Here is a 15,276-nt window from a genome sequence, read left to right on the forward strand (position 1 = left end):
ATTTATAATATGATTTTTATTTTAAAAATAATTTTAATTTTTACCGGACAAAACTAACCGAATTTCTGATTCGGTCCCTAATAAAATTTTGGTCCAGTTCCATCCAGGAAAAATATGAAATTTCGGACCGAACAGACAGAATAAACGCAAACCTTGGCCCTCTTTATTATCTAGGCGTCGTATTTGATATGGGCCAAAGTGAAAATCAAAACGGGCCTAATAAGCTCTGATCCAATCTAGCAATAACACAACCCACATCATCATTTTAATTTCCTTTTAATTTTTACAATCTAAACTCAACTCCTGCTAGCTTGAACAAAAAGAAAACAAAACAAACTCCCAAATCCCCAAATACAAATACACTCACTCAACACACCTCCCTCTATAATCAAAACCCAAACCCCTCCCAAACGACGCCGTAAAGCCAATCAGAACACCATGTTCCGCAACCAATACGACACCGACGTGACCACATGGAGCCCGGCGGGTCGGTTATTCCAGGTAGAGTACGCAATGGAGGCTGTGAAACAAGGCTCTGCTGCAATCGGTCTCCGATCCAAGACTCACGTCGTTCTCGCCTGCGTTAACAAGTCTAATTCCGAGCTTTCTTCTCATCAAAAGAAGATCTTTAAGGCGGATGATCATATCGGAGTGGCTATCGCTGGTCTTACTGCCGATGGACGTGTGTTGTCTCGCTATATGAGATCTGAGTGTATTAATTATAGCTATTCTTATGAGTCTCCGCTTCCGGTTGGCCGTCTCGTTGTTCAGCTCGCCGATAAGGCTCAGGTCATACACTTTTCCAAACTCCTCATTTTCAATAATATATTGTGAATTTCGGTTGCGTAAGTTAGTGTCTATGAATTCCGGTAGAAGTAAATTGGTTGTAACAGAATAAATAGAGTGTCTATAAATTGCTAATATTCTATTAAGGTATAGAGGTTTATCGTAGGTTTAAGATATATGTTGTTACATAAAATGCTGTATTTGATTTGCCGAAATTATGGTTTTGAGATGAGTAAGGATTTGATATAAGTGTTTGTTGGAGGAAACAGATTCGTATTGCCTTGGGCTTTTTCATTGGTGTATGTTTTGTTTGATTTAAGATTAGATTATCGAGCAACAGAAGTGTAAGCTTTGAAGGTGCCACGCTCTGAAGCAAGATAACAGATGTTAGGTTTAGTTTCTTTGCCTCTTAATTATTGGTTTTCACAATTTAGTTACACCTAAATGTGGACTGGTGGAATTTAACAAGGTGGGAAATAAGAAGAACTAGTGTCTAGATAAAAATTGTGGTACATCTTGGTCTTCATAAGATTTGCATGATTTTGTTCTGAAATGCGGTTGATATACGTGTGAAATAGGAGTCTCTAATTCATCACCACTGGCTGTGTAAATAAGTTTGGTTCAATTCAAATTTGCAAAAGAGCCAGTAGGTTACACTAAGCTTTTTCTTTTTTTAATACTCCCTCCATCCCAAATTAGATGAACTCGTTGACTTTGGGCACACAATTTAAAGTTCATTGACCGCATAGCTACATTACTTATTTTTAAATTTTTATTTTTGCAAATAAAAATTGGAACATGAAATTTTCGTTTACAAAAGAAAAACTGAAAAAATAAATTTCGGAACTAGACGGTGAATACACCTTAAGTTACGTGCCCAAAGTCAACTAGCTCATCTAATTTGGGATGGAGGGAGAGATGTACACCTTAAATATGTCGAGTTATGTTACTCGTTAGGTAGTTGTACCCGTATCCGACACGACACTTATTACATGGACACTATGACTACCTAAAAGACCTCATATAAGTTGAATATACAATGAAAACCAAAAAAAACAAAAAGAAAGAAGCAAAAACAAAAAACCAGAGAACCTTAATTTGCAAAATTCTTTACAAATTGTGTTTGATCAGAACTTGATAGTTTGATAGTTACTTCTGGTTTAGGTAGTTGCTTATCATGCTTGTTTATTAATGTATTATGTCATGTCCCGGTACCCGTATCCAAAAAATAGGACTGCATCCCCGTGCCCCTAATATAAGTTGCCTTAAATTTTGTTTGATAAGAACTTGATAGCTACTCCATCCCAAATTAGATGATAAGCTAATTGACTTTAGGCATGTAATGTAAAGCCATTGATCGCCTATTTTTATAATTTTTCTTATAAATAAGAAATTCATACTTAAATTATTATTTTCCAGGAATTTTTATTAAAAGAAATTATGTAGCTATACGGTCAATGCATCTTAAATTGTGTGCGCAAAGTCAACGAACTTATCTAATTTACGGAGAGAGTACTTTCTGTTTAGGTATCTACTTACAATGCCTGCTTATTAATGTATTATGTCGTGTCCACGTACCTGTATCCGGAAAAAAGGATAGTGTCTCCGTGTCCCCAATATAAGATTTTTCGAGTCCGCCATTCAGATATGTGTCGTGTCCGACACTTCGTACCATAGTCAGAGTAATATAGATGGAAACTAAATTAATCTCTACTGTGAAACCTGTGTGGGACGTGTTCAATTTAGTCCCCCATGGTGTTTATTTGCCATTATAAACAGCGACACCTGCTCCTAGCTTAAAAGGCAATTGTCATTTTTGATTCTAAATTAAACTTGTATATTCTCTGGAAATAGGATATTTGCTCCGGTCCTTCGAATTGTGAAACAATAAGCTTCCTCAATTATTGATTTTGATGTAAAAAGTTTTAATTGTGATTGCCTTTTAAACTCTGGACAATTGTTACTCACAGAATCTTATATTGCCAGACTTGAGGAAAGTGTTAAAATAATTAATCAGTAATCATAAAGATGTCGTTTAGGTGTAGAAACTCTAGGCATATTTTGGCTACTCAAACTCATCATGGCTTTGTATTATATAGTTCACATGAAGCTAGTGGATTTTCAGTGCCATAGGTTGGTTGAGTAATCATTTTGACAGTTTCATGGATAATTTTTCAGTAAAACTTTTAAGTATATTTGCAATTTGCCTCTGGTCTAAATTTGTGCTAAGCTAAATAGACCAAATTTTAAAGTAATGCATGTTCTACTTTTTTTCCGGAATCAGTACCCTTTGCTAAAACAAAATAGGAAAATGTAAATTGGGTGTTTAGAGGCAATGCGAACTTTTCTTATCGAGACAAATTCATTAATCAAGCTGTTTCCTTCTTTGGACTGTAATAAGTTATTGATATAACCAATCTCTACTAATTGCCTTCCCTTTGTTTGTTGTCTGTTAAAAATTTATTTTTTCAAATTTCAAGATATGGAACAAGCTATAGTAAATAGTAATAATCAATCTATAGTAGTAACATAATTGATTTGCATTGCTCTGATTGGCTATGATATTGTGTGCAGTTTTTTTCATAGTAAACAGAACTTCTTAGCATCAGGTTGGATATTACTTGCAAACCCAACAAATATATGAATTTATAATTTTTTCAGTTAAACTTCAGTTTTTCTATTTGGATATATCAATAAAAGCCTTGCTACTATAAATCTCAAATTGGAATATCAAAATAGATATGTTCATATTGATTGTGATCCTGGGGAATGTTTAGCTGTTTGTTTTCCTTGATTTATATTTTGACAAAACAGAGTTGTATTTGTCAGCCTTATACTTGTTTTGTTTAATCAATATGTTACTAATATTGTTGCTTTAAAGGAATAAAACCTTGAGGTGCTTATATTATTTTCTATTTGGCATGCTGTAAAGATGGCAGTTTGATCTGTTTATATTGTTTTATGTATAAAAATGGTCAGGTTTGCACTCAGCGCTCATGGAAAAGACCTTATGGTGTTGGTCTGCTGGTAGCTGGTTTGGATGAATCTGGAGCTCACCTCTACTACAATTGTCCAAGTGGTAATTATTTTGAGTATCAAGCTTTCGCTATTGGCTCTCGCTCACAAGCGGCAAAGACATACTTAGAGCGCAAATTTGAGAGCTTCAGCAGCTCATCTAGGGAAAGCCTTCTGAAGGATGCACTATTTGCCATAAGGGAAACCTTGCAAGGTGAAAGGCTTACGAGCTCCATATGTACTGTTGCTGTGCTAGGAGTAGGAGAGGCATTTCAGGTATTGGATCAAAAAACTGTACAAGCTCTAATTGATGCATTTGAGATAGCTGGAGAAGAAGCTCCTGCTGCTGAAGGTGATACTCCAGACCAAACTGCAGCAGAATCAGGTCCTGCTACTGACCAGGGACCCCCAGCCCAGCCAGATGTAGCTCCTATGGACATTTGAGGATATAAAAGTTGAATGCCAGTCTGTTAACATTGTCCTAGAATGAGACTTTCTAAGCAGAAATGAGGTCACAGTTATGGGTGGTACCATGAACAATTGTCTCCGATTGTTTTCGTTTACTTTCTTATTTATCTCCTGGCTTCGTTGGTGCAAACTCTCCTCTCTTGAACTCTGTTTTTACATGATACATGGATGCTATGAGTAAGTTCAGGTTTTTTCGTAGCAAATTTACATGCGAGTATTGTGGAGTTTATCGTAATACATGCTGTTTATGATTAAGTTCAGGTTTTTCCCTAGCAAAATTCACACGCTTTATTGTAACACCTGCTACTCCTAAAGTACCAAAAATCACTAACTACTTTGCCATTGTTGACTGCTCTCTGACCAGTACCCGATATAAGTGTTTGTTCAAATGATGAGGGGCTAATATGTTGCTCCTAGTCTTAACTGCAAACTCCACTACGCACACTATTGTTCTTGCTGAATTTTGGAACAGTGTTATGGTCAAATGTACAAATAATGAAGAAAGCTTCAAACAGGTGGTGAGATGTAAGATTAAGGATGTTAGCATCACATTTGATAAAAATGAAATGAACTATGCTTTGGGGTTGCCCGTGGGGAATCATGCAGTTCCTTCTATTGAGAATGAGATTTATCAATTTCTGGCATGATAAGATATGCTAATAAGGTGGATTTGACCAGGCTGACTAAGAAGCATCTAAGGAGAGAGTGTAGTTTCATATTTGATTCTGTGTTGAGGGTGTTCGCATGCATAAAAATTAATTTTGTTCACATGTCAGGAATGACACAAAATATTGAACAATCTTATCACAACATAACTTAATTTCACGTACCGTCTAAGAAAATCATCTTTTTATAAATCATAATTATATTAAAAATAATGAAAAATGACATATTTGATGGAAGGGAAATTATTTTTTAACTATTAATAATCATTTAAATTTAAATCATAAATCATAAATCATACTATAGGTTTTTTCAAATTTCAAAATTAAAATACATTTAATATTATAAAAGCTAGCCTTTTTCACTAACAAGTATAATACAATTATTATGCACGGTAACTTGCATATATATATATATATATATATATATATATATATATATATATATATATATATATATATATATATATATATATATAGGGGCTGTTATACAGCCACCGTTGGATAGTGAACCACCAGATCTGAGCCGTTGGATGAGAAGGAATCCCCTCAATGAAACATTGCAACCCCGCAATGAAACATTGCGGGGTAATTAACTCCCACAATGACACATTGCGGGGTAGTCAATACCCGCAATGTTTCATTGCTGGGTGTTAGTTACCCGCAATGATACATTGCGGGAAGCCTAGTGAAAAATTCATACCCTCAGTACCCTTCTGCCACATGCACCTATATTTTATTTAAATAATATTAACTACTTATTTATTTATTATATTGTTTATATTAATATGTATATTTTTTTTAAATTTTAAATAATATAAAATACTTATTTATTATATTATTTATATTAAAATAAATAGTTTCATTTAAACTTTTAATATTATAAACTATTTATATAAAATAAATATTTTTAACATCTCGCAATACTTTGTAACTGAAGTGAATTTATTTTTTATAATATTTGTATTAAAAATATTTTTGTTTAAATTTTAAATAATTAAACTATTTATTTATTATATTATTTATATTATTGATTAAATTAAATTATTTTGATATAAAAATTGAATTTTATAGAGTATAAAATTAATTAAAATGCCTGAATATAAAATTAATTTAATTTAATTATTAATTAAATTAAATTATTTATATTATTAATTAAATAAGAAATTAAATTAAGTTACATTATCAATTTCAATATATAGTAAAATTTATTTATTATTGAATTTTATTTCAAAGTTTATATATCTCCTTCTTAATGGACGACTACCAATGAAAAACATCTATTGTCAAACTGGTGTCATTACTTGTCCTGAAACTGCAAGGTACAATGTTCGAATCCTTATTTGGTTGTTTTGGAGTAAAAAAATATCCCCCGCAATGATTATTCATATATTGTACTAAGAAAAATTAAAATTTTCTCACCACTTCTAATCTTAACAATATATTTTTTTTTGACGAAATCTTAACAATATTTTTAATATAATTTAAAATGTTAAATGATAACAATTTAATTTAATAAACTCTACAAGGCATATAATATGTGAAGGGAGGGGTAAAAGGGTCCAGGGAATAAAAAGAGACTCCCTGCAATGAAACATTGCGGGGACTTGTATACCCGCAATGATTCATTGCGGGGTTGCAATGTTTCATTGCGGGGACATGTATACCCGCAATGATTCATTGCGGGGTTGCAATGTTTCATTGCGGGGAGTCTCTTTTTCAACGGCAGGATCACAGCAACGAGTGGTTATGATTTGGTGGCTGGAAACCGGTCTTTATCCACCGGTGGCTGTGAACCGGTTTCCATATATATATATATATATATATATATATATGATGGATTTGGCTAGCATGTGCCATGAACACATGCGAAGTGATAAATTTGATATACTAGCCTTTAACCCGTGCAAAGCACAGACGGGTATATAATTCGTAATTTATTATCTATAATTTAAATTTTAACATCATTTTATTAGTATTTTAGTATTAATGAATTGAATTTTAATTAAATTATATTATTCAACTGACTATATTTTCTCCCGTTTACTTGAAAATGGACAAACTCGAATAAATATATATATACATTAGGATTTTGGTACATTTAATCCGAATTTAGTACACGTAGATTTAAAAATAAAAAAATCAGAAAATTCAAATCTTTTCCAAACATAGCCGATCGTGTAATACTTTTGAAAGATCCGCTAATCCAATCAATCGAATTTCAACGTAATTTTGTAATATTGGTTTTTTTCGACAACAATAACTTTTAAGATTAGAGTTGAAAAGAGTTATGTAATGGTTCGTGTTTATATTGAAATAGAACATGTTAAAGTTAAAAAAGCTATATGAAGATTCTTGTTAAAATAGATATTCAAAATTGTATACGCATAACATCATTAAATTTTTTTAAAGGAAATATTATATGATAATGTGTTGTTATGAGTGTTTTTAATATTTGAAACTGTTTAATAATGTAAGACTAATAGACTCCATATTTGTAAACTTGTAGTACCAAAAGGAGAGTACCAAACCAAAAAATATAACTAAAACATTGTACTACAAAGTATATCCATGTAGGCTTATTATAGTATAGTATAGATTTAGCTTGTTTTGATTGGCAGAGTTCATGTATGTGCAGGGGGGCAATCATTATTAATAAATAGTCGCCAATCAAAATAAGCTAAATACATGAAATTTGGTGTTTAACATGTGTTCATAGGCACATCATTGAAAACAGATATATGATGACACATTTAATAGAGTGCATTCAAGTCAAATAAACTTGGCATTTGATACCCTTGCTATTATCATTTTCTGCACAAAATTTTAATAAGGTTATTAATGTAATTTATGCGAACTGTGTTAAGTAAAATCAAAACTGTATTTAGCAACACCTTTCATTCTCTAATACTTTTTATAGAAACATTTATTTGGAGTTTGAGAAACATAGACACGTAACAGATTTGATCTTGTCCAAGCATTGCTTACATTCTTCTATCAGAATACTAAAATTACGCTCGCAGGTAAAATTACTATACATCTTCATCTACACCCTTTACTATGCTTTTCATGTTTATAATCTTGTTTGATTCCACAAATTATGTGTATTGTGTGATTTTTATGTGTATCAATTTGAATCATATTTAAGTAAATGTTGTATATCTAGTATAGATTCATAATTTTCAATTACTCCAATATACTGCAGTTAAATCGATTCAAATCAATTGTATCTAGACCAGAGAATTTATTAGGATTGTATTGTGATCAAGAGAAAATAATGATTTTGGATGTCATTAAAATTTTGAGGAGTAGTAATTTATGTGTACAAGTTACTTGGTGGAATTGTTATTAAGCTTAGTTTTTCAAGGTGGTAACATATTAAATTTGAAAATTTGTGATTGTTCATGGTATTTTGAATTTTTGTGATAGTTTTGCAAAAGATTGAAGCTCGTTTCATGGAGGGAGTGTTAGGTGAAGGTGCCTCGCCACTGGCACCGATAACTACCTTGAAAAATGATTTCTCCAAGGTTTTTCAGTATTATTTGGATAAGTCCACTCCTCTTCCCGTCCATAGGTGGATAGGAACTCTTGTTGTTATTGTTGTATATCTCTTACGGGTATATATACTTCAAGGATTCTACATTGTCACTTATGCACTCGGGATCTATATTCTGAATCTGTTAATTGGGTTTCTTTCACCCAAAATTGATCCTGAATTGGAAGCTTTGGATGGTGCTGAGTTGCCTACGAAGGAAACAGATGAGTTCAGGCCTTTCATTCGTCGGCTTCCTGAGTTCAAGTTCTGGTTAGATTGCCATATCTTATTTGTCTATTATTACTTGTCTTCTGTATTATTATTCTTCAAGTTATGTTAGTTTTACATCTCACTTGCCTATTGTACGTTATTTGTCCTCTGCATTATAATCGCTTTAGGTGTTACTTTGGCTTCGCTGTGAATGGATACAAGTTGATATACTTTGAAGAACATGTTAATTTATATATGTTCAGAGAAATGGGGGAACTAGATACCTTCAATATTCATAGTTGGAAATGGAATGTGTTTTTTTATATTCTGTGAGTTATATCATAGGCAGTTATTATCAGTATCAACGTCATTCGTGAAATTCGTTATTATCCTGCTTCCTTTTCATCCAGGCTTACAATTAGATACTTTTTACTCCTTGCATTTGGTTGAATTGAAGTTAAGTATAGAAGTTATTTTTTTAGCAGAGAGTTAATTTCCCAAACCTGTTCTGATATTAATACAGTCCTTGACTCACTTGGTTCGTGACATACTATTATAGATGAATAAAGTAAATAGAATCTATGATATACGATCAACTATTATGCAAGTATATTGTAATTGTAGAGGTAAAGAAATTATGTATCAACGAGTCGCACCACCATGTTTAGTTACTGATCTTATTGTGTGTTAGGTTCATAGGTTAACCTTTATCTGTCAGGTTGAAGGTCTAACTCATTGATGCCTCAGCTTTATCCTAGACCAGACACTGATTCATGCATTGAATCGCTGAATATCAACAAAGAATTACTTATCCATGTAAATAAATAAAGATATTTTTATATTACTTTCAAACTTTAAGGTCATATATAAAGACTAGTACTTAATATTTTTTATCTTTCAGAACATTATAAACATCTATTGTCCTTTTGCCCATGTACCTTATTAACTAGGTTACTGAGTTCACATTTTTTGTATAATGTGCCACAAGTAAATCTTTGATGCTTTAAATTAAATTTAAATTTTACTATAATGAGTTGTGGGATGAGCATTATTTTCATCGATTGAAATGGATGAAAATCTGCTATGAAAAATAATAAAAAGTTCATGTAGCATCTTTAACCAAGAGGCAAAATGTTTCAACTTAATATTTTTATTAAATTTTGTCCTTGTCCGGCCAGAGGTGCGTAAGTACTGCTCCCAAGTTTATTACTTTTATCCCTTGTCCTTGTAAAATAAGATATATTTTTGTTCAAATTTAGCTGTCACCTCTTAAAAATTAATTGAGGCCAGAATTCTTGGGTCTATAAAAGTTTTATTTTATCACAAGGTGATAATTTTTATTGAGAGAATGATGAATAAGAAAAGTATCACGCGCATATGCACAATTATTGCTTTTATTTTGATTGTCTATAGCTTCATTCATAAGAGAATTGATCATGATGTATTTGCCTCACAATAGTCGTTGCTTTGATTTAATTCCAGGTATGCAATCACCAAGGCTTTCTGTGTGGCCTTTTTAATGACTTTCTTTTCATTGTTTGATGTCCCTGTTTTCTGGCCTATACTTCTATGCTATTGGATTGTTCTATTTGTTCTCACAATGAAGCGTCAAATCATGCACATGATTAAATACAAATACGTCCCTCTAAATTTAGGAAAACAGGTGAGAGTTTGTTTGTTTGAGTTTTAATTCCTCATTTTAGTGTAATTGTTCCTTTTGTTTGTACTAATTAGAAATTAAGATTTTACTCCGGGAACTTATCTTTTGGCAATATATTGAGAATAACATGTATTTCATTTATTATATCATGGCAGACATACGCCGGAAAGAAGAGTGGTGGAAATTCACCAAGGGACTGAAATTGAACGTAGTTCTGATAGGATGGGCACCTCATAGGACTGACACACACAACTTGGATTAGAGTTTCAGTTGAAATATGTGTTTATATTCTAAATGTTTCTTTATAGCTAATTAATGAATTATATTGCAGATTTTTCTAGTTCTTTTTAACAAAAGCTGATGTAAGCTGGATATTTGAAGCTGGTGACTACTTTTGTTAGTTTAATATATCACCTAGTTTCTGAACTGAACCTCTGTTTGGATATGTTCAATATGTATATAAAGATATTGAAAACTTTGCCTAGCAAAGTAGTTGCGCCTTTGCATGGATGTCAAACATCATCAATTCTTAAAATTCATAATTGACATTTTTCAAGTTTTCCCTACCGAAATCTTGTTTCTGCAATACTGCTAATTTCCTTGATCAAATACAACTGAATGTTAGAAGTTATATATAGCCAAACTTTCTAGCATGATTCAATGTTTACATTTTTTTCTTTTAGACTAAATTCAATTTACTAACTCTTTGACTTTTCAGGTGAATACATGAATCTTGTCCTCTTTCAAATCATTCTAGAAATTTCTAGAATATCATTTATTTCTCTTGACGAGCAAATTGATTTAATCTAACAATGCCTCCGTTAAATTAGACTTGCTCATTAGTCCCAAGCCTATAACATGCATTTAAAGACCTGTCTCCTAAGCGGTTTTAGTGAACAATATATTAGAACAATCTTTATTTCAAACTTTAGCCTGATAATATAGTTTAATATTGGATATACATATAGCTGGCATTAGATGATACTCTATACAATTTCGTCGAGTGTAGCTAAAATTGATACTTTTTTTTTTGATAAAAAGGAATTAATTCATTAATTAAAAGCCATACGGCATCTACAAACACAATCGAAATTGGACAGACGCTGAAAAATATCGCTGTTGAATCCTTCCTTCTTGGAGAGGCAACTGAGCGATTTGAAGATGATTTGAATATACACACTTGTTTCCATCTGATTGGTTTTCACCTGAGTGTTCTGAACAATCGACCATAGATGTGATCCCATGATAACCTTTAAATCTGAATCAAACCCATGAAAATCATGCCGATCTATAACCTCGGTCATGAAAAACATCAAAACACACCAAACACAAAACAAACCAACTCTCACAAGAAGGAGAGACTAACAAAACCCAAATAAATTGGGAACTTATTGAATGAGAAATAAGATTTCAAAACAAGAAAACAGGAAAAAAAAGGGAATCGGGGCTTTCCACCAGTGAAAACTGATGGAAGCCCCTTCAAAAATCTTTGACGGAGGCTAGGGAGGCTAGGGTTTTGAGAGAGAGAAGAGGAGGATTTTAATTTTGGGGAAGCTAAAATTGATACTTCATGAAGTGCTAAATTTATGGTGTAATTTATCGGTTAAGATCTATTGTTTCTTCTCAACTATGTTGTAGTTAGGGCTGAGCAAAAAATCGAAAAAAACCCGAAACTGAACCGAAACCGATAAAAACCAGTGAAAACCGTAGCGAAGAAAACCGATCCGAAATCGAAACCGAAAAATAAAAAATCGAACCGATGTTATGGGTTCGGTTCCGGTTATTGGTTACAACCGAACTGGAAAAATCCGAACCGAACCGATTATTTCCATAAATAAATATAATATATATAATAAGAATAAAATGCCATTAATTTTTGATGATATAAGAATTTATATTGATCCAAGTATCAATGTTACTTGAAGCAAGGGTTGCAGTATCGAGATATGCCTTGTGATGTACTAGTCTTTTTTCTTTGTTATATTATGATCCTGCTGGTGTACTAGTAGTGTGAATCTGGGCATAAGCTTGCTAGACTGGTGCTCCTCCTGCATGTTATTGCAGTAGTTGAGGAGCCATAATATCAACCATGCCAGCTTTTTTTTCCTTCGATCATATTCAAGTTGTATTAATTATTCAGTCTTTCTAAAGTCTAGATTACGCGCACCAATATGTCTCATTTGTATTTTATTTTTCATTCTTATATTTGCCGGTTTTGTAATTGAAACCGAGCCGATTACAACCGAACCGGGGTTTTTTAAACCGAATCCAAATCCGAACCGGTGGTTGCGGTTTTCGATTTTAAAAATTGAAGTTATATGGTTGCGGTTCCGGTTTTATCCGGAAACCGAGCCGAACCGGCCATGCTCTCCCCTAGTTATAGGGGCCGTTTGGCTAAACTTAAAAGAAGTAACTTCTTGTTTAAAATAAAAAAGTGGAGTAGAAGTGAAAAGCACAAGTAAAAATTTTAAGTTATGAAGTGTTTGGCTACTTAAATTTATAAGTTTTTTTAGTGTTTGGATGATTTGACTTTTAAGTTCATGCGGTGTTTGGTACATTACAATATTATTTTTAAAAGAGTGTAAATTGATAATAGATAAACTTGCTTAGAAATTTAAATACAAAATACTAAACTCAAATAATTTAAATAAAAATAATGTAACAATTAAGGATCATTTTATGCAAAACCAACAATTAAATAAATCCAGCAAAGATACACTCAGAGTGAAGGCTCGTAAAAGAAGAGCACATCAGCTATGTTTTTCTGTTAGTGAGGTTATTGTTTTGGAAGGTGAGAAGAGAATAAAAAAAGCATAGATTTCTGGCTTCTCTATTTCCGCTTCTGGAGCCAACTTTAAGCGCTAGACTTTTTTTCCCAAACATATGACCAGCTTCACTTTTGGGTTTCTGCTCAAAAGAAACCCTTGCTTCTTAAGCCCAAACAGTGCAATGAATATGTATTTTTCATATACCTAGAGGTTAAGGATTCGAGTCTTATCCATAATTTTGTAATTTGAATTTGGATGTTATCTTCTCCCGATGACGGGACATTATGAATGTGTGATTAGTTTTAAGAGAAATATGAGTTAAAAATTTATAATTCATTTTAGTTGTTTCAGCGATCTTATTACCGTGAACACCGAAATTTCAATAGTCAAGTTGCTTAATTTTAAAATTCATCGTTCTTACACGGCTATCTAAATTCCAAATTATAGATATCATATTTTAAAATTTTAGATCAACTGACCTACTTAAGAGACATATTTATATTAGTGTTCTCAAATTCTTTTCTTATTATAATTTAGTTTAATTTTGTATTTTTTGATGAAAAATATTTAAGAAGAAGGTGAACTAATTTAATCATAAAAGACTATTGTATTATCAATATAATTTGAGAGGAATAATACGCAAAAAAAATCACTAAACTCATAAACAATTTGCAATTGGATTACTAAACTCAAAAAACTTGCAAACGGATCCAAACTTAACCTTGCAGTCAACTAATTGAACTAATAAAAAATTGCATTTAGATAATTGCAGTTATCACATTTGTTAAGTATCAATTGATTTTAATGAAATCCGTTAAAAAAATAAAAAAATATGTTAAAAATCCACAAAAAAATGAAAAAATAGGAAAAAACATATATGTTAGGTCCTATAAACTCACTATATAATCTGATATAGTGATCACAATCTGTAACACAGTAAGACAATATAAGAGATTGAAAGTAATAAACTCTTATATTCACAAAGCTTTAATGGTTACAAAAACTCTCTCAGTGATTTATAATGTATCACTAAGAGCTGCTAGGGTTCTTAACAATGTACTCGATAACTCAACTCATCTAGAGTAACCCTAATCTGTGTTTATATAGACACAGTTACAAAATCAATCTCTGATTTGATATCCTATAAATCTGCTATAAATTCTATCAATCAAAAATTGCTCCAGTTTTCTGTTTAGTTTCCATAGTCAGCAAATCACTCCTCAGCTTCTATCCTTCCTTGAAGTATATCCGCTTCTGAGCTCCTTCCACGTGTAAACTCTGACGAGTCTTGACTATGTAAACTCTGGTCAGACTTTATCAAACTCTGTCAGACTTTATCAAACTCTGTCAGACTTTACTAAACTCTGATCAGCTTCCAGATTAAACTCTGATGATTCCTGTTCTAAAACAGACTTTAAGAATATTAGTAATCATCAATTATATCTAACAATCTCCCCCAACTTGTGCATAAATAAGTTATGTGCAAGTTAACAGATAATTGATGATGTCAAAACATTTAAGTCAAATGCAACAGAGTTTAACTATATAACAGAAAACTTTTAGAACTTACAGATACTTTACTCCTTAGCTGCATAGACACCATTTGCTGTCTGTAGATACCCTCTGAGGAGTTCTCTTTCAGCTTCTTCAAGCACTGTAATCATTTGTCTCTTGATCTCTCTCAGCTCTGGATCTGAAACTCCAGTTTGATAAATTGCAGCTCTGAGATCATAGATCTTGTTCTTCTTCAAGTCCCTATCCAGCCTGATATTGTAAGCTTTATCAGAATCTTCATTAAATGCCAGAGTTCTGATTCCACCTATTGTTTCAATTTTTGCTGAATTTTTCTTCATCTCCACCAACTGTCCTTTATGATTGAGGTATTTAGGAATGAAAGGTCCAGCATTCTTGTTTCCTGTAATACCCATCTTTCTTCTGATTTGATCCTTGAGCAGGTTGGAGATGTGTTGGCATGACTTGTTCTTCACTTGAAATATGTGTGATACATATCTCAATTCCTCCCAGTGTTTAGCATAGAGATCTGCTTCAAGTACTCTAAACACTGTTCCATCAGACATGAAGTAGATAAGAACATTATCTCCTCTGTCATTCTTCACCAACTGGACTGAATCAAGTTTATCCATTTTGTCTTGCAATACTCCAGTCTTGGGA

General features: G+C 32.4%; 2 protein-coding genes across 2 annotated transcripts; both read left to right on the forward strand.

Moving 5' to 3' along the window:
- The first annotated feature begins 301 nt into the window (after window positions 1–301).
- On the forward strand, window positions 302–4,524 carry LOC108215091 (proteasome subunit alpha type-1-B). The gene is made up of 2 exons (XM_017387431.2): window positions 302–789; window positions 3,766–4,524. The coding sequence occupies exons 1-2, from the start codon at window positions 439–441 to the stop codon at window positions 4,243–4,245; spliced, it is 831 nt and encodes a 276-aa protein (XP_017242920.1). The 5' UTR covers window positions 302–438; the 3' UTR covers window positions 4,246–4,524.
- Window positions 4,525–7,825: 3,301 nt separating this feature from the next.
- On the forward strand, window positions 7,826–10,746 carry LOC108213822 (protein RER1B-like). Its single transcript, XM_017385608.2, has 4 exons — window positions 7,826–7,954; window positions 8,361–8,736; window positions 10,159–10,339; window positions 10,492–10,746. The coding sequence occupies exons 2-4, from the start codon at window positions 8,387–8,389 to the stop codon at window positions 10,534–10,536; spliced, it is 576 nt and encodes a 191-aa protein (XP_017241097.1). The 5' UTR covers window positions 7,826–7,954; window positions 8,361–8,386; the 3' UTR covers window positions 10,537–10,746.
- Window positions 10,747–15,276: the final 4,530 nt, after the last annotated feature.

The sequence above is a fragment of the Daucus carota genome, chromosome 3 (assembly GCF_001625215.2).
Source record: "Daucus carota subsp. sativus chromosome 3, DH1 v3.0, whole genome shotgun sequence".
Lineage (NCBI taxonomy): Eukaryota > Viridiplantae > Streptophyta > Magnoliopsida > Apiales > Apiaceae > Daucus > Daucus carota.